Raw genomic sequence first — 24,469 nt, 5'->3', positions numbered from 1 at the left:
AGGATATTGCGAGAGCCCAAGCATATTCAACAGGGTACTACATGAAGATCTGGGGAATTTGTCTGTAGAAAGCACAGTGATTCAGTACGTTGATGATTTATTGATTTGTGCACAAACTGAGGAAGAGTGTAGAAAGGACTCAATAACACTCCTGACATTATTGGCCAATAAAGGGTACAAGGTGGACAAGGGGAAGTTACAATACTGTTTGACAGAGGTCCTATACTTGGGACAGCTGATATCAAAGGATGGCAAGCGGATCATACCAGACAGGGCACAGGCGATTAGAACAGTTGGGGAGCCCAAAACAGTAAAAGAGATGCAGAAATTTCTGGGTATGTGCAACTATTGCCGAGCATGGATATTGGATTATGCAGCGTACACAAGGCCCTTGTTACAGGCACTAAAAGAAGCACAGCAGGAAAACAAACACATAGAATGGACAGAAGAGATGAACACAGCATTTAACTCACTAAAAGAGCTGATATCAAGCGCTCCAGTACTGGCAAATCCAGATTATGGGCGCGAATTCTTCTTATTTTCACACTGCAAAGGAACACTGATGACAGCAGTACTGACACAAAAGACATCGTTAGGGCACAAACCACTGGCTTACTATAGTGGCACCCTAGACGCAGTAATGCAAGGTCATTTCGCGTGCGAGCAATCCCTAGCTGCAGCCGCGTTCGCGATTGAGAAAAGTGCCACGATAGTGATGGGCTGTCCTGTGACACTGTTTGTGGAACACTCACTCTTTGCAATATTAGAGCTATCAAAGAGCACATTGACGACACAACGCGCCACAGCATATGAAATAATACTGTCCAGCGCAAACATCCACATAGTAAGATGTAAAACAGTGAACCCGGCCACATTCATCACAGAGGCGTGCACCGTAGAGGACATGCAGAACCACAACTGCGCTACATACACAGGTGACGAAGGTCTGGATCAAGTGATTTTTGAGAATGCTCTGAACGAGGGAGAGGTGTATTTCGTGGACGGGTCAGCATCAATAGACATGGAGACAGGAGAGAAACATGTGGGTATGGCAGTTGTACGATTAGAGGAAGATGAATACGAGACACTAGTGCAACACCGCCTCCCATCACACTATTCAGCCCAAGCAGCAGAACTAATAGCGCTAATAGAAGCATTGCATGCCGCCAAGGGGTGCGCAGTGACAATATATACCGACTCAGCATACATGACAACAACAGTACACGGCGGGTTGGCACGGTGGGGGCGGAGAGGGTTTCGACGAGCAGATGGAACACCGGTTCAGCATGCAGAATTATTGAAAGAACTGATTGAGGCCCTGCAAGACCCCACGGCAGTGGCCATCGTAAAATGCCAAGCCCACACCACAAATACAGATTTTATATCTTTGGGGAACGCGGCAGCAGACGCCGCTGCCAAAGAAGCTTCGTATTTACAGAAAGGTGAAGTAGGAGAGTACATGTTGCACCACACAGCAAGCCAAGAGGTCCCCACAGGATACAACATGATGCCCACACAGGAAATAATAGAGCTGCAAGAGGGAGCTAGTGCAGAAGAAAAATTGCTGTGGACTAAGAGGGGATGCAGCAAATCGCCGACTGATTTATTGTGGCGACAAAAAAGTTCAGGAAAAGCGGTAATGCCAGTTACATTGTTAGAAATAGCATTTCAACAACTACACTTTCCCGCACATAACGCAAAGCAACACATAATGGCGGACATACAAGAAGATTGGTTTGCACCTTGCCTCCATGAACACATCACAAGGCTGGCTTTAGAATGCACGACATGTCAGATTTACAACTCAGGTATGACATTGCGCACACTGAGAGGAACGATACCAAAACCAAATGGCCCATTCAGAGAGCTCCACATTGATTATGTAGACATGGGAGAAAGATGTAACGGGGCTCGCTACATGATTGTGGTTGTATGTCCATTTTCGAGGTGGGTGGAGGCAGGCCCCTGTGCGCGCCCTGATGCGAAGGGCGCCGCGAAGTTCCTAGTGCGGGAAGTATTCCCGCGCTGGGGGATTTGCGAAGTTATTCGCTCAGACAACGGCACGCATTTTGTTAATGAACTATTCAAGGAAGTGACTACGCTATTGGGAATAAAGCACAAATTATGTTCGATTTATCATCCTCAAAGTAATGGCGTAGTGGAAAAGATGAACGGTCTGTTAAAAAGCAGATTGTCAAAACTGTGTTTTTCCCTTAAAAAGACCTGGATGTACTGCCTGCCTTTGGCCCTGTTTGAGTTACGAAATCAGCCAAGTAAAGACCACCATTTGTCCCCGCATGAGATCGTCACGGGAAGGAGAATGCACACAGTGCATTCGCCTCTCCGTGAACGTTCTGATGCACACAGAAGTGCAGCGATATTGGGAGAGGAGTTCACAGAGTACTTGAAAAAACTGACACGGGCAGCGCGCATAATTGCGAAGCAACTAGCCCCCCCCTCTACAAGAGAGGAGGGGAACACAACAGAAACAGAGAGACTGCCTGAAAAACCATTACAACTAATGCCTGGTGACCTTATATATGTCAGAAGTTTTGTGCGAAGGTGGAATGCGCCACGTTTCCATGGCCCTTATGAGGTAGTGTTTTGCACACCCACAGCAGTAAAGGTGAAGGGCCTACGATACTGGGTGCATTTGACAGACGTACGCAGAGCCTATAGCGCCGTGGAAAGTGAGGTGCAGGACGAGGCACAGGCAACTGCGGACAATGAAGTTGTGCAGAATGAATGATGGGAATTTTGTGTGCATTAAGTGATGAACATTGAACGCGACTGGCGCACGACAAGTGTACTGAAATAAATATGTATATATATATATATATAATTTTTTACAACTTTTGAAGGTTTTTGTGGGGTTTTTTTTGGTTTTGGAGAAGTTTTTTTCTCTCGACTTTCCTCTTTATATATGAAATAATGTACGGATAGTAATGATTGTAAAGTTACCTTGTCTGTGGACACACCCCCTCCCTCACCCACTCCCATACTTTGTCGAAAAAATGTCACAACGTTATAAATGTTTACATGCTTGTACTTAATGCACTTTTATGTTTCAAACAGGATTTACTATGGCATCGAATGGGCAGCCTGCAACTAATAGATTTGTTAGATTTAGAGAAATGTTAGTAGATAGATTGACATATTCATACGAATGTGGTTTATCAATGTGTGTTATTGTGTTCTTCATCTCAATATTTTGCCTGGTGACATATTGGGTCATAGCGTTCATCTCTACCGAGATGAACGAGGGGGGGTCGGGGAGTAACACCACCCTTGCCCCTGGCACGAATTCAATTACAAGTATGAATATTAAAGAAGGTGATTTTTTGGTCTGGGATGGATCACACCTTGTATGGGGTTACTATACTGCACCACCCACTGCTGCCCCGTCACAATCAAGAGATAAAGATATGGAAAATGACACAATGTCCCTACCTGAAATATATAACAGCCCCACTACCCTTCCCGCCCCGATACAAAACAGCGATTTGTTGTTTATTGAGGAAAATGGAAAAGTAATTACGATGACAGAACACAAGTTCCTATATGAGGAATTGGAAAAGGGGGGTGGGAATGAGAAAGGGGGGCCTATTCTTTCACCTATCGAAACTAAAAGGTATAGGAGGAGGGAGAGAAGTAGGCGAAGAAGAGAGATAAGCAGGAGGGGGTATGATGAGTATTATGGGTTAGGATTAGACAAGATGGAAGACCCACGACACCCCCACCAAGCAAATAAATGGTATGCAGATATGAGTACAACAGCTAAACAGACAACCAATGAAAGCTGCTATGTCTGTTCGCTCATCCCCCATGCATCGGGTACACCCAAAGTGTTGTTGCCAAGAGAATTGCCCATTGTGGATGCCCAATGTCTCCTTCATCTCACACTGTGTAGAATAAAGAACACCTTCCAAGCACACGATGTCTCTTTCAAAATGATACAGGACAACAAAACGTGCTATTCAAAAGCGTCTGGAGTGGTCTGTCTTAAAGAACCTTTCTTTGCAATACAAGGGACGCTGTTTTCCGAAAACAAATGGAAAGATGAAGAAGTACTGTGCAAAGCGGAAGCACTGAGAGGTGTCCAACCAGACAAGCTGCGGTGGATGGAAAAAACGTGCTTACCAATATGGAAAGAACACATCTCTAAACTAACATGGGTAACAGCGATGGAGAAACCCTTCAAGCTACAAAGTGAAATACAAAATGAACTATGTTTCAAGGGAGAAGGAAAAGTGGCAATGGGAACGAATAAAAACTGTAACAAAACTCTCACCATCCCAGACATGAAAAAAGGAACAGCAGCACTAATGGACACATACTGGGTATGCGGGAATCAGGCTTATTTGCACCTTCCCCAGGCATGGAGTGGCAGCTGCTCAATGGCCACTTTGCATTCGGCCCTAATGGTGATTCCAGAAAGTCACGTCGACGAAAATAAAAGGACGCAAGGAAACGTGAACAAGGATGTGACGTCTCCCACTGCAGAAGCGCACCTCTATGTCCTGTCCTCCGGAGGGAAAGAAGAGGAGCTATCACGGAACAAGCGAGCATCAAACTACATATCACAAGCATCATCCGATTTATTGGCACAGATCCCAGACAGGTATCGCCTGTTCAGCTCCGTAGAAACATTTTTTGCCTCACTAGTTTCAAGTGTCCAAGCAAGAGCAAATGCAAAATGGCTCCAGATCACACGGTGGGAACTGATTCAGCTGGCCAATGACACTGAAGAAGGGTTCAACATAATAAAGGTGGAACTACGAGCTCTGCGACTAATGACCATGCAGAACAGGTATGTTCTGGACCTGCTAACAGCGATCGATGGAGGTGTTTGCCGAAAAATAGGAAGTGCGTGCTGCACGTTCGTACCTTCTGAAGACGCAGAAAATGGGTCCCTGTCCCACGTCATTGAAGCAGTACATAACCTGGGAGAGAAGATGAAGCTGGAAGGTGGGGCTAAAGATAGCTCATGGTTCGACAATATCTTCTCCTGGGTTCCCTCATGGCTTGGAATGGCGATGAAGTTCTTGATACCAGTTGTGGTGGTCCTCCTCGTGGTGTTCTGCCTGTGCCAGGTGGGCCTCCGATGTTGTGCTAACGCAGTCCCTAACGGTGCAATGATGATGGTGACAATGGGCAACTCTGGTGGTACAATTAAGGCGACACAAGAAGTACATGTACAGACAGGAACAGATAACACTCCCAGATACCAGTTAGTGCCTATGTGCCGTGATAAGTACATAGTAGATAAACTATGGCACACCACTATCAAAGAACCCCGAGACGTGGAACTGGAATGGTATGAGGAGGTCTGGGTAGACTTGGAAGAAACTGGTGACTGTATATATTTAACATGTACACCAGATGAGTATGCTAGAAGAGGTGAGAGCTTGAGGGGGGTATGCAGAGCCTGGATGCCTAGAAAAGGAACACCTGCATGGGATGACGCAGTGATAGAGGAGCAAGAATGTAGGAGATTAGAAGAGCTAAAGAATTCGTTACTTTAGTAACGAAAGGGGGGAAATGTAGGGGAGGACTGGCCGCGAGGCCCTCCTCACCTGCAGCCTTCTCCCCAGGTGAGGACCATGACTCGGTGGCCATCCCCTCATGCCACCCGGGCCCAGGTGGAGGAGGGGTCACCCGCCGACGACATTGCCCACACGTATCCGTTCCCTGCATATACCAAAATTCAGTTAGGCCTAGAAGCCATCTTGTCTAGCAAACATGGCGTGAGTTCAGCACACTGTAACGAGGCCCCCACCTTTGGAGGGCCTTTCATGCATCTCTGCCACCGCAATAGCCCTGGTAGATCCGCTGCGAGCGCGTTCCCATGAGAAAGTCGGGTATGAGCTAACCCGAGATGCTAACACTGTAACATTTTATCGTTCACAATGTAATATTGCACCCCGCATGACCTGGTCCGCGAGGCCGGGGTGACGGGAAAAAAGCTGAAGCATCACTATCTGAAGAAAGTAGAAAATAATTCAAGTATTGGTATTAACGAACTACCTCTGTTTAAACAGATTCTGTAAACTGTGAATAAACCATAAAGATGTAACGTTACATGATACCACCCCAGGTCTGGACTAGTGCTGCTATAACCACAGAGAAAGATGTCGACCAAATGTATAGCCTTTATCTGTATAAGTGTTCTTACAATTTTATGTAGAAACCTGAACTCATATATGTTTTCTTAATCACCTAAAGCAGCGAGCATCAATTTCTGTAGGCCATAACCTAGAACTACCTCGTGTAACGTCTAATGTACATAAAATAATCACACCATGTAGTAAATATAATGTTAGGTAATGAAAAGGTACTCGGACCGACTGTATGAAAGAAATGTGTAACGAAATTGAAATATATATGTGTGTTTAAATAACATCAAAATAAGGCGGAACATTATAAAAGTTCTGCATTCAAAAGTTAGCAACGCACGAGGAAAAAACCTTTGTGAATATATGCAAGGCCATTCTCCCTCCCACCCTACCAAGCCTGCCAGATAAAGAAGCTAAGGCCTGTGCCGCGCTCCCTCACCTCCCCCAACCAAGCTGGAGCCGCTTCAGAGAGTCAGAGGCCCCGGTACCGCACCGAAGGCCACAGCCCGCCACCTGTGTTATTTACAGCACGGTAATAAACCCACGTTTGAATCCACTGATCTACCAGCACCCTCTCGTAAATTCCACAACCCCCCCTAGACCACCCCAAGAATCATGACCCCGTGCAAAGACGACCCCCATCACTGGGACAAGACACAGAGACCCATTTATGTAATAACTTCTAACGCGGCAGACAGACGTGTATCATTCGGCTCAGGCCCCAGAGCCCAGCCCCTCGACCTAAAATACCGGTCAATAGGACACAGGTAAATCTCACCCCAGCCGACAACCACCGGACCTCTCACGAGGTGCATTCCTCATGTGTTGCGTTTATTTTATAAGACAAACTGCTGAGCGATTTATTGATGAACTTAGATGTCGTTTCTTGAATAACTGCAGTGTGCATGGCCTAGGGCAAACGAGTCAGGAAAGGTATTCATCTTTGTCACAGGCTGCCCCAGCATACCAACACCGCTCGGATGACCTCAAGCTGGCCTGCCAGGCCCAACCCAACCCACGAGGCTGACCAGTGACGTCCTCACGCCAAGACCAACCACGCTGCAGCAACACCTATAGTTAGTCGACGCCACCCAATCCCAATTAACTTGTGCCCCCTATAGTGTGTAGGTTCTGATGACGTTTTTTGTATTAGAAATACGCCTGTCTTTGCTATTGTCAGACAGAGCGCTCTCGGAGGTTGCAGAGTTCTTTGCATGCCCTATTCTTTGGATAAACTCCCACTTACGCTCACCCGCACTCTGTCTTGGTCTTATTCCCATTACGGGAGAGTCCCTTATTGTCTCTCATTGCGGGGAGGATCGTGCTGAAATTGGGGGCGCTTCCTTTCAATTTACAAAAAGCGTCATAAGAACCTACATGCTATAGGGGGCACAAGTTCGTGGGGATTGGGTGGCGACGACTAACTATAGGTGCTGCTGCGATGTGGTTTGCCGTGGCTGGAGGACGTCACTGGTTACCCTTGTGGGTTGGGCTGGGCCTGGCAGGTCAGCTGGGCTCATCCGGGTGTTGTTGTTGTGCCAGCCGTGACCAGTGTCGGTGATGAATGTCTTTCCTGACTTTCTGCCCTAGGGCCATGCACACCGCAGTCATTCAACATTGCAATATTATCTTCCCATGTAAATCTTCCAATAGGTTATTCTACAGGTTAATGCAACACAGGAGGAATGCACCTAGAGTGGGGTCTTTTGGTGATACATAAATAAATGGTTACCATCGTCCTGTTGACCGGGTATCATAGGTCGCGGGGTTGGGTCTCAGGGCATGGGACAGGCGGTCCGCGTTATTATGTCCCGTTAGAAGTCATTATGGATGTGTTCTTGTAGTGTTGCCATAATATTGGGTGTCCTAATTTTACAGGGGCCATTAACCTAAGGTCAGCCGGTGGGTCGTGGAGCCTAAGAAAGGGCGCCTTTGGATCTGTGTTTTCAGGCCGGGGTTTACTGCTGGGTTGTAAATAATTCAGGTGGCAGGCCGTGGCCTTGGGTGCTGCGGGGGAATGCAAATATTTGAAGGGGCTCCAGCCGAATTGGGAGAGGTGGAGCAGAGCAGCATAGGCCTCTGCTTTTTCGTCTGGCAGGCTTCACTGGGAGGAAGGGGGAATGGCCTTGCATGTGCTCACAAAGGTATTTTCCTCGTGTGTTGCAGATCTAGGTGGAAGAGACATAAACATTCACATAATATACAATACTCATTGAGTCTTTTCAAAGCTCACGTTTTTTTTTTACATTGTTAGTGCCTTTCATATGGCCACTTCGAACACGTTACTTATACGCTAAGTATTTAACAACCACAACATTTTGTTACATGTCTATACATGTGCGGTAAGTGAGGTAGTAGTAAGGTTGGTGGAGCGCGCAGGAACAACCCGCCAATAAGACTGACGGCAGTGACACATGGTGAGCTTGGACATACATATGGTGCATTTTCGTGCACCCCTTACGTGAGCTCCCAATAGGGTTGCATTTGTCTTCCCTTGCACTCTAGCAGCATTAGTTCAGTTATGGCATGGGACCTTGGGGTGCGGGCTTCTTGGTAAAACACAAAACATGAAAAACCCCCGGGACACTTTTACTGTTTGCGCATAGTTACCGGGATGTGGGTGCTTCATCCCTAATGTCATATAAGCAATATTCTGCCATTTTTATGGAGTTTACAGGTTTTTAGTCAGAGAGGTCGTGGAGAGAAAAGTTTCATCACAGGTGGTTTGCACATTAGTATTTGGGGACTCTGCTTTTGTCAGGGGACCATTTTACAGTTCTTTTCCACCCTGGCCCTGCTGGCCGGGTCATACTGGAGACAGCGATACACTGCGGAAGGTGAAATGTTACAGTGTTGGTATCTAACACTAGCTCATGTCCATCTGTTCGTGGGAACGGGCCTGCAGCGGATCTACCAGATAGCTGTGGCCACAGGGATAATTGAAACTCTCCAAGGGGGGGGCCGCGCTGCGGTGCACAGGGCTCAAATCATCTTTATTTCACAAAATGGTTTCCAGGGCCTAGCTAAATTCAACAGGTTTGGTCAATGTCTTCAGCCAGTGGCCCACCCACCACCTGGGCCCTGGTGGCAGGGGGAACCCCTGACGAGCCATGGACTTCACCGGGGGAGAGGATGCAGGGGAGGGGGGTCTCTTGGACCAATCCTCCCATACAGGATGCTAAGTGGAAGTGTCGTCGTAAAGAAGTAAGTGATCGCAGACGAGGAGTATGATCTAAAGACTTGGAAGTAGGGGATGAGGTGTTGGTGAAACAACAAGGCTGAAGGAAGACCGATCTGCCGTATACCCCTCACCCTCTCAGCATTGTAGCAGTAAAGGGGTCTATGATAACAGCAGAAAATGACTTTCAGGAGGTTACGAGGAATGCGTCTTACTTTAAACCTCTGGTTAGAGGTGAAGAAGAGACTGAGTTAGGGATGGACCATGAAGGGGGACCAGATATGCCCCAGGTTGAGAAAGAGATGCGGGGAGGAGCTTCAGGGAGCATGTTACAGAGACCATTGTTTCCAGAAAAAGTGTGTGTGAGGGTGGTGGTCGTCCCCAGAGGACTGTTAAACGACCACAGGGCTTAATAGAAGAATGTTGGGTTGCCCTTAGATTTTTGTGAGGGGCTGATGTCACGGGCTAGTGGAAGGAAGCCTGTGCCCTTTAGAGCAGACTCATGTGTGCATTGACACGTGGGTCTGGAGTTGGATATATAAAGAGATACATCTGTAAATAAAGTAGTGTCCTGCTGGTGAAAGCGGCTGCGTCCTGTGTGTGTTTATTGCTGTACTTATCGGCTCCGACGGCCATCTCCTACGGGCTCGAGAGGTGGGATGGCAGAGTAGTAGCGTCACAAATGGTCGCTTTTTCTAGATTGAAACGAATAGCTTGAAAAATCAATAGATTGAACATTAAGTAATTGAACCCTCTGAACCCTCAATAAAAAGAAAAGGTTTATTCACAAATGCTAATGTGTGAATTAAAAAAAAAAAATCTATGTGCACGCTAAAGAAGGACACTTTTCAACCGCAACAATAACGGCTGCTTGTGTTTCCCTGCATTTCTGGACATTTTATGCACATTTTGACTGGTTTCTAACAGAGACAGTTGCATGTTACAGGGCTCTGATTTGACCGTCCATTCCACCTTCATTGTTAGGCGGAGTTGAAAGTGGACGGTTGTCGTGAAGTTGCAACGTCACACACTTTGGAAGTTTTACTGCAAAAATCACAAAGATGTGTGAAATTGAAAAGTTATGTCCAAAAGGATTATTATATGCCTGTTAGCTATACTCTACCGATATATATATATATATACATATATATATGTATATATATATATATATATATATATATAATTATATTCATATCATATATGGATAATCTGTTTTTTTAACTCATTATTTGCATGTATTTTATTCATTAAATCATGACTATAACAAATGCAATAGATGAAGCATAATGAAATTATTATATTTTTTAAATTATTTGTAATGTGTATCAATTATAATACCACTACAATACATGAAATGTATCACCTATTTGTTGTTCTTTTGTTGCTTGTGTCTCAGGCATGCAGGCTTATAGTTGCAGCAATACTTAGACTCAACTTTTAAAGCCTTTATTGAACTTCCTCTGTGGGGAATTGGCTGTATCTTAATGGGCATTTCCAGGCAGTTTACCTTTTCAGACTGTTAATTGTCCTGCTCTTCCTCCAATTGCATTATGTTTCATGGTAAAGGGCCATTTTACAAACACATGAGATTAGAACTTCGAAATTCAATCAAAAGAGTGTCTTGCTCTTCACTGTCCAACGCAGGGGGTAGATCTGGCAGAGCTGCTTTGTGAACTGTGACACCTGAACCCTTCAGTTTAGTGGCAGTGAAGCCCCTGGGCCCACCTTCTCTGTAGTGCTTTCAGTGCCTCAATCCCTCTGCCCAAACTTGTATACATTTGAATCCAATCCAGACAAAAAGGGAAAGATATTTGGCACTGTTAACATTTCCTTAAATGAGAGCTACATATTATTTACATATTATTAGGTTTTATAAAGTATGAATCCCCTTTCACAATGCCTTTTCTCTTCACAAACTCTTGATGAATTGCCTGGTGTACTCCCCTGTCAGGAATTCCCCTCTGGGCTTGGTAGATCCCCTGGTATACTCTCCTGCCAGGTATCTTTCCCCCAAAGGATCATTGCCTGATGCACTTCTTTCATTAGGTCTTCTACTAATCTTTCAGTTCTCTTTCTCTTTAAGTATAACACAGTTGTATTCCTTCACTGTGTATACTCTACTGGCTCCTGGTAACACTTGTTCCAACTTCGTCCACATTGGCATCCCTTATATAGAGACTTGTTCACGTTTGGATTGCTATCTTCTTTGATAGCATTCACTTGCTTGTGGAAATACTTGTTCCAATCTTCCCTATATTGACTTTTCATTCATGAAGATTTATACAGATTTTGCTCCTCAATTGCTTCATTAAAGTTCATTTGCTCATGACATCATTTACTCCAACTTTCCCAATATCAACATTTCATATATGGAGACTTGTATAAATTCAGTCTTTCTATGTTGCTTGTTTGATATTGAAAATGAATTCCCAATCGTGCACCTGTCTGTATGCCCCGGGGCTCCCAGTACTCTTTGTAAGACTCACTGGTGTTTGCTGGTGTGACGCATGGCGGCAACGAAACCTGTGCCTCAGGGAAGCGTTCCCTGCGTCGCAGAGCCTCACGCGGTTCTCCTGGTGGTCTCTCCGTCATCCACCGGTGGAACGTCTGCCTTTCACCGTGACCGCATCCTCGATAGCCTCTCCGCTGCTGTCGGTCTGTCCATGGTACCTCTGCGGCACCTGCTCTGCTTCTCCCGGTCCCTCGGTGTCCCAGTTGAAAGCACCTGCTTGCATGTATCTGCCTTCGGTTCTGCTTCACGCTGCGCCCGCTCTGCATCTCTCTTCTCCACCTTCACTACTGCCATGAAAAGGAACACCATTTTTAAATATCCCAGACAGCTGATGGGCATTACAACAACTAGCCCACACATTGGTGTTTCTTCTGAAGGATTGGTATAATGACAACATGCCATCAGGGATTTAGGTATTATAGGGTCATCTTCAAAATGAATGGAAGAATACTGCGTCCCTCCCGATGTGTACATCTCCCCGATAGCCATCTCCTCCCATGTGAGCCTCCCTCATAATACTACCCTCAGGGTCAGGATCAGATAGTGGCTGCTGTCCCCTGGCCACATGGGAGTGGACTTTAGGCTGGGGTTCAGTGATGGCTCCACAGGATTCATCACAATATTCAAAGTCGATAGTGGTCTATGTAAGCGCCCATCTATAGTTTCAGGACACAGGTTCAAGGGTGAGCCAGAGCAATTAGAATGGGTAAGAAAAGGGAATGCACACCAAGTCTTAATCAAAGAGTTAATCAAGGAGAACACAAACCATGGCTACATCTTGTCTCTTCTAACATAAGACCACAGTTGTACAGTAAATTCACAATCTAGTGCCGGTAGGACAAGTTGGTGTTAGTAATGGAAGGGTCAAAGAAAGGAGAGATTTCTTTCAATGCAAACATGTGCCACACGCTTTATAGATGAATAGATTATTTAAATAGAAGATGTGTGCTTTATAAACGTAATATACCATAATGCCTTTGGCAATGAGACAACACAGAAAAATGAAAAACTTTTAAACGAGAGAACCCTCTACATGGGAAATATGTATGTTTAATCCCCTTGCAGACAGATGTGCTAAGAGTCCACCAGAGAGACATTTGCCAAATGTGGATCTCCCAAAGGCTTGACAGATTATAGCCCTTTTTGTGATTCTGTTGGAGAGTTGGCATGGCTGTTCTTAGCTGGTGGAGCGATTTGTCTGGCTAATTCTCCTAACAAACAAAAGTCCTCCCTACATAATGGAACCCCCAGCGGCTGACATTCATATTTGTAGAGGTCAAGTGACATTCAGCGACATGAGATACAGATACCCATCTGAGTGCCACACGGGGAGGGGATACAGGGCCATGAAGGAACTCATGCATGCATGTCAGACATAAGCTGCCCCAGTATGGACACCCTGGCCTACCCACACACAGGCCAAAGACCAACAGGCCATGGGTCACATACCCATCAATGCAAGCAACCCCATGACGCTGGGGCCCACATCCTCCCATGACCAACCACGCCCATTTGCCCATATGGAGGGCCCTGCACTGCTGTCCTATGGCAATGCACTCCCGGCCATTCATCATGGCTCTGTAACTGAGAGCTTGAAGTAAGCCTGGGCAGCCATAGGGTTCAGTTTAGCGAAGCTAATAGAGTTTGCTTTGCCAATTGTTGTTTTAAGCTTTCAGTGGTAGCCCTGTCGATAGGGATGTATGTGATTTCTTCGAAAATATTTCACCTAATGGAGATTTCACCGAATAATGAAATCTACTTTTTACTTTTTTGACTTTCTTTTTTTTGTTATAATGTGGGGGGAGACCCCCTGAAACCCCCCTCTCACCACTCCCTACCCTAACTTATACCCTTACACCAAACTTCACCTATTATGCATTACACATTTACCATTTTCCCTACCATTTTCAGTGAAATAAATTCGGTGAAATCTCATTAGGTGAAATGGTATTCGAAGAAATTTACAGTAACATGTCAATAGGAGCTGGAAGGGCTTTTCCGGGCCACTTACAAGACTTTTTGGGAATCTCCCTACACATTTAAACTAAAGTTGCCTCAAGGACCAAGTGCCTTTATGACACTCGCTTCTCAGTGCAGCTTTAGTTGCTGTGTGTGGTGTGTGCTTTTCCAATGACTCTGGAAACCAGTGCCTCTGAAAGCATGTGCTGCTCTGCTCATGTACCAGGGGTGGGAGATACAGAGAACTGACAGCTCTGTTCCCGGCCCTGGGTGGCCCAATACTGCTCCCAGACCAGGCAAAGGGGACCGATTCACCGGCTCTGTTTCTGCCAGTCCACAAGCATGCCACAAGAGAAGACACGGTGCAGAAACCAGATGGACTTTTGAAACAAGCTGAACACCAAAACCATCGCTACTGAACAGAATGTAGCATGTATCTTTCCCATAGCTTTACGTTTACAGTCGTTGTGTAAGTTGTCGTGCCATTAAATGACCTTCTATTGTGTTATTGTTGAATAGCTACGTGACTGAGTGAAGGGGAGTGTGCCCATTTGGGTGCCTCGTCCTGGGCAGGGCTAGTTTTCTAGCCTAGCCAGGTCGGCAGTCAGCCACACTGTCTGTCGCCTGCCCATGTGTGCCTATGTGCACTATTGTGGCAATAAGCCACGAGACGGCGGGCCAATACCCCCCCAGGTAATGCCCCCAGGGGTGTACGATCGGGCCTTAACGAAGCCCTGGGGGCATTACCGTGGGCGGTATTGGCCCACTGTCGAGGGGCTTATAGCCATTAGTACCCCGGCCCGTTAGACCTGGGTACTAATAGCATTTTTTTTGTTCTGAAACGCTGCTGAGTTTCGGAACAGAAAAAAAAGAAGAAATTAAAGTCAAATAAAATGGCCGCCAGGAAAGGGAAAACGTAGTGCCTTTTCCCTTTCCATGGCGGCCATCGGGAGCAGACGTGCTGGGAACAGAAGTGTTCCCAGCATGTTCGCTCCTGAGAAAAGAAGAAAAAAGAAGGTAAGTGGGTTTGGGAAGGTCAGGAGGGGATAGTTTGGAGGGGGGGGGATTTACCTGAGTCCCCGGCGGGTGACGAAGGCAGCCTCCAGCCTTGGGGAGGCTCTGAGCGGGGATTGCCCCGTTTCGAGCCTCTTCATTGGCTAAGGGGCTGCCACGCCCCCCGCTGGAACAAACGCAGGCACATAGGTGAGTCCACGGGATTACACCATGGTATGGCTCGGAAACGAGCCAATCACGTTGCGTGTATCCCTTGGACACACCCACGCCGGGTACTAATGTAGAGTATAAGGATGGAAAAACTGCAGTGGCTTAGGTACGTCTCACTGGTGTACAGTCCACTGGGGCTTTGGCAGATGGTATGAGGCAATTTGTGGGGCTTGCTGCAATTGTGGGAGACATGTGTTGTGCCCTTGCCTGTTCGGGGATCCCTGTGAGTGGCATAGGGCTATTTTGGGGGACAATGTGTCTGGCATGTGGCCATTCTGTGGGCAATGTGAAAAGCTTGGGGGCAATACTGCAAGATGATGTAATTGTCATTGGGCTGGTCTGGCCAACGTGAATAAAATGGGGAACTCGTACAGACATGGGGCAATGTTTAGGAGCACTGTGAGCAGCATTGGGAAATGTTGGGCAACGTGAATGACACAGGCAAGTTCTGAGGGAAAATATAAGTGGCAGGGCAACATTTGGGGAGATGTGAGTGCCATGGGACACAGATGGCAGTAAGATGTAGTGGCAGGGAACAGTTCTGAGGAAGTACAGGTAGACTTGATGGAGTGCTGGGGGCCATGTGCACTGGCATGGAACAATGGGCCAACATACAGTGACATGGGGCAGTCATGTCTGAAAGGTGAAATTAAATGGGGCATTTACAGGTGCAATGTGCTGTGGCATGAGTCAATCCTGGAGCAGCTACAGAAAGAGGAGTCCACCCCCCAGAGAAGGTGGGTCCAGACTGCCAAAGAGGAAGGCAATGCCTTGTTGGCAGCACATTCAAGTGTTAGTCCATACTTTAGTGCAACACATTCTAGGTTTGTAGATCAAGGCACTGGAGTGCACATTGAAGCGTCCTATCCTTGAGTTATCGTGGTTTTTCCCACACTCTGGCAGCACTTAGTAGTGGTTGCCTGCAGTAATGTTGGCTTGTTGATCTTCTCTGTTTTACCCAATGGGAGCTAAGTTTCTAATCTCTAACCAATACATTTACCTTGCTCCCACTACAGGGAACTTACAGATTCAAGAATGGATCCCGATACATTGGAGAATACTTGGAGAACAAGAAGCAAGGCCAGGGCGCGTTCATGTATCCCGACGGATCTAAATATGAAGGTGTGAGCCATTCCCATTGTGCCATGTACATCAATCCGCGGACACTTCACTGCTCACTGTGGATATGCGTGCATTTAGGGCGGTGGGCCTTTGGGCGGAGGACCGCGGGCTCAGTTTGGCACCCACATGTGAGTGGAAGGGGATCAAGCACTACCAGACTGAGCGGGAGCAGAGGGGTTTCTGAGACCCGTCTCTTCATGGGGATCAATCTAATCAAGGCATCAGTAGTTGGTTTAAATGAGAATGAGTGTGTTCCAGAATCACAGGCTGTGCATGCTTAGGGAAGTGCCTCCTCGGTTCATCGGCTTTGGGTGCCACATGGTAGATTTCTCTGGTATGTCTGGTATGTCTGGTATGTCTGGACCATATGGTCTGTAAATGAATACAGTGTGTGCCATACTGCAGGTTTCCACTGAGTGTGATTCTGAAAGGTGTTCTTTGCTCCGCTGGAGGCAGTGGATCTATTTCAGGGACGGTGTCACCTGCTCTTTCTTTCTTTCTTTTCTTTCTCCTTCTGGCATAGTCTGGCCACCTGGTCCCGAATACTTTCAGGCTTTTGTGATATTCTTATTTGTGGAGTTCGGCATAGATTATGCTGCTGAGGCCCTCTCTAGCATGCAGGATAAGGCTCGGCCACCAAAGATTGGGATATCAGTGAATAGGTTAAGTGGCAACTGAGATGGGTGAGTGCTACTGACTGGGAGGTTCTCACAAAGGGATATCACACTGCAGTTGCCTTCAATGCGTTGTGTTGAGAGGAATGGATAAAGTTAATTTCATATGGTGGGTGTTGCTATGCTTGGATGGGCATTGCTATGCGTTGATGGGCCTGCAGCGGCAGGAGATGCGTTGGGATGACTTGAGGTGGGGAGGCTGTGGTATGAAGCAAGTACCTTAGATGGGAAGATGTGATGGTGGGTGTGCTATTAATGGGCTGGCCCAGGGTACGTGATGGCCTGACGGGACACCACTGTCGTGTGGAAGCAGGTGCTATAAAAGTAAATGGGCAGAACCGCGGATAATGGAGGGACATTATAACAGGTGGTGTCTAAAATGGGCATGGGTTTGATGGCAGGATCTCAGTGTGGAACAAAGGTGAGTGAGGGCTGATGGAAGGGACTGAGACCGAAATGTGAATGGGGATATGCGTTGGATACACCTTACATGGGAAAGATTGACATGATGGGAGGATCCAGAGGTGGAGAAGGGGCTATGATTGGAGGAGCCTCCTCCTGCAAGCACAACCTCATCCCAGCCTCCATCCTAAAGTACATTGCAGGAATGGCTCCCACCACTCTCCTCCACACTATCAATGCCTCGCTCATGCAAAGCATCTTCCCCGATGCATTGACAACTGGACATATCCTACCCCTTCTAAAGGAGGCCACATTTGACAAGCATGACATAGGAATCTCACATCTACCCTTCATTGGTAAGATCATTGAGAAGACTGTCACACTCCAATTACATGAAAAGACCGTCTAACACAACCTGCGTCAAGAATACCAGTTCGCTTTCCGACCAAGATGCAGCACTGAGGCTGCCCCATCCAGGTGATCAATGAGGCGCAACGTGACCCATGACTCTTGTTCCTGCCCACTCTCTCTACCGCATTCAACACACTCAACCACAAAGCGCCACTCAACATCCTGCTCTACCAAATGCAATTTGATGCTACTTTACTTTGATGTTTTGACTCCAAACTCACCAACAGATACCAGCACGTCCAGATAGGCCCCTGCAGCTCACCTCAACTCCCAGTGATGTATGGCGGCTCAGATCTCCACACTCTGCTATATCATCTTCATCCTCTACATGGAGCCACTCTGGGAACTCTTTGCAAAATTGAACACCAAAATCCACTAGAATGATGATGGCACACTGCTATACCTGAAGGTCAACTGCCCCAGTGGCACTCACCAGTGGGAACACTGACCTTCGCCCGTGCATGCCTGAATGTCAAGGGCCTGCCTGAAACTCCACCCTACCAAAAACCAGTTCATCCTCTTTGGGGACAGGGGGCGGGCAGCAAATGCTCTCAATTTCATAACTGGATGACACAAATGGGTCTCGATGGCTTCTCCGCCCAACTCGCCCTTAGTGCAAAGCCCCTAAATTTATGGAGTGTGACCTCTCTTCAAAGCACATATCACCAAAAAGACACAAACAGCATGGTACCAGCTCTCACTAATAATAATTTAGCATTTGTATAGCGCTACGAACCCTCAGGTATCTGAGCGCTGCTTATTATTACCCACAGTGTGTGGTTCTTATTTATCGACCTCGGAGGGATGAAAGGCTGAGGTTGGCCCTGCCAGGATTCAAACCTGCATCAGCAGGCTCTGCGCGGATGTCAAAGCGAGCGCTCTACTTGCTGTGTTATCTGACCGGCTATCTGCGCCAAATCAAACCCTTCATTTTGCCGCAGACTTCATCCAGGCTCTGGTGTTCTCCCACCTGGATGTTGACAATGCCCTCCTGACAGGTGTTCCAAGTAATACACTTCCCCCTCTGAAAGCTGCTTAGTGGGCTGCAGAAGGCCTCCTTGAAGGACTGAAGATATTCAACCACATTTCCCCCACAGAGGAGGTGTGGCCTAGTAAAGGAGGAGTTGAGTTGACTAATGAAGAATTTATTCTCTTTTAGCACCCGGGGCAGAGGAGCCAATGAATCGGGGTCCTTGGATTGTGGGCTGAAACTGCTGATCTCAGCCCATGTTCCATGGAACCAAATGACTGGTTCCCCCGCCCGCGCCGCCATCTTCTCACCAACCTCCCTTCCCGTCATTTGTAAAGTAACCACAACCCAGCTCCCCAGCCCCACTTACCTGTTTGTGGCAGTGGCGATGCCTGCCGCCACCACAGCTTCACTCCGTTTCCCTTTGCGGCCGCTGTGTATATGGAAGATGATCTCTGTATGGAGCCCCGCCTTACAGCTCCGTGGCGGCCATCTTATTACAGTATTTTGTTTCAATTAACAGGACGCTGAGCGGCGTCCCATTCATTCAAAACAAAATACAATGCTCTATGAAGTTTCAAAACCTTTATTGATCGTTTAAAATGGGTTGGAAAACTCCTATCTTGCCCTATAACTAAGATGGGAGTATTCTCGACCATCAAACAAAAAGAAAATACAGTCCTAGTCAGTCCTTAGTCAAAATAAAATGTCCTATACTAATAAACCTAATGCCTGCCATCTTTCTAATACAATACATTTGTAAAGGCAATGTGTAATGCTTAAAGGGAAATAAGTGTTCAAAAGAAATGTCAGTATGGCTGAGTAAACTCCCTTCCACACGTTTTGTAGCATGGGGTAAGGTGGCACATTACACACTCTGGCTTCAGACACAAGGATGACGTTTGTTTTTCGTGGACCAGGGCCTACTTGGCCTTTGTAGTATAGTTCAACAAACAGTTGTTTCCTTCTGGTTACCACAATTCAGTATAGGTTTCCCTCCGCTGGGCTCAAACCTTTCAATCACAATGTGAGGGGGTTCCCTTTCCCTGGCTTCAATCACACCTTCATAGGCGTCCCTCTGTCGGGCTCAAGCCTCCTTTCACTTTCCTTCCGCTGTCGAAGTCTTTCGAAACTGTGAGGTTTTTGCTCTTACCACTTGGCCACATGGCCACTTCGACCTTCTTTCCACAAACATCACTTTTCCTCTCCTACACAAAGGCCTCTCTGTAAATGTAGTTTCGAGCACAGTACTTATTTGAATGTTCAAAGATATCTCTCACATCCAGGTTTCCCTCTGCCGGGATCAAACCTAACAGTTAAAATATGCATCTCAGTTTCTTTCTCTTCCCGCTGCTTCTACAGCATTAGAAATTCCACAGAGATTTTCGATTGGGCAATCTTCTTTCGCCAGACCACTCTGTTACTTTGTATCTTTAATTTACAGTTCTTTACAATCCTTTGCTTTCTCTCGCGTTTTATCGGCACACACGCAAACTTTCATTCGTCTGATACTGTTGCCATCAAGTTTCATTTAACACAGACCAGACTTTTGTTGCTTTCATCAACTCACCGGCTGTGTTGATTAATTTTCGTCTTTCACAGCTTGGATCCTGAAGTCAAGGCTGATGCCACAACTGCCGCTATACCTCCCCAACTCTGGTGGCTGGTATCCTTGAAATACAAAAAAGGTTTGTCTCTTCTATCTCGCTGGGCTTCCTTGTGCATCAAGGCCCTTCGGAGGTAACCATCTCTCGCCGGAGTGTCCAAGGTTTCTCTGTACCTCAGTTCCGTCCGTCGGCCTTTCGCTCTGCTCCACCTGGTTCATTGTCGCCCTTGAAGAACTGCGCCTTCTCGTGCATCGCCTTGCTCCTTCTCGTGCATCGCCTTGCTCCGAGTGTGTCTGTGTTCCACCTTTTTAACCATGTGGGGAGAGCTAATAGGTACCAGGTGTGTGTAATGAGGATCAAGTGCCTGACCCTGCCTGATCTTATTAGTGGGACATGTCCAATGTATTGCATGGGTGTTACTCCTTTTAGCCTTAGACCTCCTCTTCCTCGGCTCAGTGTTTGTGTAGGAAAGGGGTGGAGAATCTGGGGAGTTGAAATTTCCTATAAAATAGGATGGGACAGGGGTATTTGGAGAGGGGGGATACCATGTCTCACCATCGGGCACACCTCCCCCACTCCCCGAGGATCCCTCAGCCAGGTGATCCTCCTGCACGTGTCTGCCCCCAGGTCTGGATCCAAAGGCGATGGCTGTGCCCTGGCCACCTGAGTAAGGGATCCCCAGGGTCTAGGCAGTGAAACGCCCTCTGGTTTTTCACAGCCCCTAGAACCTCAGGTTACCGGATTGGCAACCCAGGGTGCTAATAGCGTTAACAGCCAGTCTGGTGGGCCAGATCGGGTGTGATCAACCCAGGGAGCCTTTAACCTGGGCCTCAGGCCGATAACTCCTGATCCAGCCCGCTGGATCCGGTATTAACGCTATGTTAGAGATGGTGTGGCCTCACTTCCTTCTTTCATCGGCAATGTGTTCCAAACTCTGACCTCAGTCTTCTCTCGGTCCAGGCCTTTATATACCCTAGTGTTCCATCCTCTTGCCTTGGGCTTCGGAAAAGGGCTAGTAACTAGCAGGGAAGTTAATGTTGGTTTGTGATGTGGCCACTCTTATTGGGTGTTCATGATTGAGGTGTGCAGGAGCTTGCAGGTTTCTTGTCTGCTTATGGACCAAGGGCCCAAAAGCTCTGCAGTCTTGGTATTCCACTTTTCCTTTGAGTGTGTCCACTGGTACACTCACAGTTTTGGGAGCGGAGCTGCGGCTTTCCCTGACCTCGCCGCAGCAGCATTGTTCCCCAGTGTGTCCCTCTGTATCTTGTTAAGGGTTTCTTTGCTAGGGGTGTTCGCCATGGCAACAGTATGTCTCTCTTTGGTGCATGAACACTTGGTCAGATAGGGGGGGGTTAAGACTTGCTAATTTAGCCACTGTATGCCTATTCTGCAGTCTTTCTTTCCAAGCATTTAAAAGGCAAGTAGCATTTTGGTTGTGCATGTGGTGGTCCCCTGCCCAGTGGCAGTAACTAAGTGGGCGTGACCAGGGAATCATCCCCATAACACCCCGAAGTCCCACATCCTCTGGTTCAGGGAGGTACCTGGCTCCCTCGGTTATGCCTCTAGAAGTCCCTAAAATACTTCATCACAGGTCCTAGAAACAGACGGATGAGCCTGTCTGAGAGAGCTTCAGGTAATGCACCAGATATTTAGGGCTCATCACACATCAGCGTTTTCACTGTAAAATGAATACAGAAAATGCAACATTTGTCATGGTGCCCAGGAGGAAGGTTCTTGGGAAATGCCCTTGTGATTTCTGTAAAGGAAGCCTTTCTTGGAATTCTCCTACACTGTCTGTCGTTCCCCAGAGTGTTTTCAAATGAAGGCTCTCATGGTCAGACACCATGGATACATCCCAGACCTGGGAATGGCTGAGGTTATTCAAAGGCCTGGTGGCACTGCTACCTTCTGGCCCTCTGGGAATCTTTGCGCTCTCACGCTGTGTACCAAGGTGCTGCGGGCTTCCAAGACTCTGATTGTCCAGGTCTGATCTCCTAAGGTCCAGGAATAATGTCACTGCCCTGTGAGTAACCACAGTACTTTGCTTCTGATGGTACGCAATGGTCATGACTGATTGGGATTGAGCCACTGGTGAGCTCTACCCTATGATACATTGTGATTCATTGGGAAACCTTCTCTAACATGCGTGAAGTAAGGTTGAACGGAAACTAGGAATGTTTCAAATAATGAAGTGTCTACACAGAAAAACAGTTATCCATCTGAAGCATTTATGAAAGTAGCCTCCTTTTCCCTCTTTTATTTGCTAATTGTTGGTTGATTATGCACCCTCTGCAGCCAGGCTCTCTTCTGCTTGTTTAGCCTTTCCCTGTGCATTCCATCCTCTCCTTGGTTCCCCCTTTGTGTCTGCTAATTGTTTTCAACTTTCAAAGATAATCCCCCCACCCCCGCCATCATGAGGGCCCCGATACTGCTCCCACTTCACTGCCCCTCATGGCTAGTCCATCCCAGATAGATGCATTGCCTGCTGTGAACCTTAGTTGTCACCTCTCTGACTGCTCCTCCACTTTAGCTAAGGTCCTTTTTCCTTTTACAACATTCTTCCACCCCATGAGTAGTCTAAGGAACTCATGGTGGCAACAGTAAAGACAGACACAGTTCAAGGGTGTTTATTAAACTATAAATGCGGGGCGGAAAAACGCCTAATCTAAGCCCAAATATAAGATGGGAGCAAGCTTTGAACAACAAATGAAAAATAAGGCAGTCTTTGTGGCGTCTTGTCAAAGTAAAAGACCTATACTAAAACAAATGATAGCCAAACCCTTACAACTAATTACAGAAAGAGTTATGCATGGGGTTTTCTATGAAAAAAGAAGTGTTCTTAAATAATAAGTCAGGATGTGATTGCCAGGGTTCTCCCTTCCCCACATTTTGAGCACGGGACAAGGTGGATCCCCTGAGCACAGCACACACTCGAGCCTTCCCAGCGCGAGCTGACAGTTATCAGCTATCAGCTTCTTCGATGGTTAACTCTCTTGCCTTGGAGGACCTGATGAATTCAACAAAACAAACAAACAAAAAAGTTCCTTTCTCAGTGGATTCTCACCCCTTGATCTCCCTCTTTTGGGTTCGGACCCTTCTCGGATGTACACTTCCTCCTTTTGAGTTTATATGGCTTTTCTTGCATTCACCAATCTTAATGTCTCTTTAAACAGTTCTTCATGCTTCACCCCTTTCTGTCGGCATCCCTCAGCCGGGTTCATGCTTGCCAATCTTTGCTACTGAGTTCTTCAGGCTTCTCCCCTTTCTTTCGGCATCCCTCTGCTGGGTTCACGCTTGCCAACTTTTGCTAAACAGTTCACTGTGGACATCCCTTGGTCGGGTTTACTCCTGTCAATACACTGTTCATAGGGACTTCAGGCTTTGCCCCTTTTTGTTGGCATCCCTCCTTCGGGTTCACTCTTGTCAATCTTGTCAATCGTACCTTTCTCATTCAATTCTTACGATGCAGGATTCACTTCCCTTAAATTCATAATCATCTGTCGGTCAAAGACTTTCGACTGTACAGAGGACTCCTGTATGACCACTTTGACCTATTTCAACAATCGGTTAAGCATCCGGAGGTTCCTGAGTGAGCACCCACGTGGTGCCAGATTCCTCAGTTGCTGGTTTTACCCCTTCTAGCATCCGTAGCTCTTTATGCTTTAACAGTTCAATTAGCCGCTTGCTACTTTTTCGTTCAACGCAGTTTGGTTTCTTATCGATTCTCCCTCGACTCACCGGCTGTGACGAACCGCTTGGCTTTCTTTCTCTTTGGAGTCAAGGTTGGTACCATGCAGACAAGCCTCGCTCCTTGTCTTGGTTATCAGTGGAGAAGGGTCTCAATGTACCGTTGACATCTGCTGCAACACACGCTGGCTATTGTTCGTGGTCTTATGTTTCCTTCTGCAGAGGATTCACAAGCCTTGGTTGGAAGGGGCAAGGCTGCTTCTCTCCTTGTCACCCTCTCGGTATGCGCCGTCTTTCTCCTCCTCTTGAACTGCCGTGCTGAGTTAGCTCTCACGTTGTGCGTTCTGCCTTGCTCGTCTCGTGTTCTCTTGCTCCACCTTTTATCTCTGTGGGGAAAGGAAAGGGTTGTCAGGTTTGTGTGATTCTGGTCAATTGCCTGACTTTTCCGGACCCTTGGTTTGGGACATGTCAGGTAAACAGTTTTTGCATTAGTCCATTGTTTCTCATGCTGTAAGCAAGTGTTTGTGTCAGAAAGGGAGGGGGTTAGCGTTTGGTAGGGTTTGTGAAATAGACGGGGGGTGGGATTGTGGGAACGGTAGTGTTTTGT

General features: G+C 47.0%; 1 protein-coding gene across 1 annotated transcript in view; it reads left to right on the top strand.

Moving 5' to 3' along the window:
* RSPH1 (radial spoke head component 1) overlaps positions 1-24,469 on the top strand; it is a 372,437-nt gene that overhangs the window by 68,706 nt on the left and 279,262 nt on the right. The window contains exon 3 of the mRNA XM_069635651.1: positions 16,006-16,111. Within this exon, the coding sequence (XP_069491752.1) occupies positions 16,006-16,111 (106 nt within the window). The remainder of the gene's footprint in view (positions 1-16,005; positions 16,112-24,469) is intronic.

This window comes from Ambystoma mexicanum, chromosome 7p (assembly GCF_040938575.1).
Source record: "Ambystoma mexicanum isolate Mex_15411 chromosome 7p, UKY_AmexF1_1, whole genome shotgun sequence".
NCBI lineage: Eukaryota > Metazoa > Chordata > Amphibia > Caudata > Ambystomatidae > Ambystoma > Ambystoma mexicanum.
The sequence above is the reverse complement of the archived record's forward strand: the minus strand, read 5'-3'. Positions and strand labels throughout refer to the sequence as shown.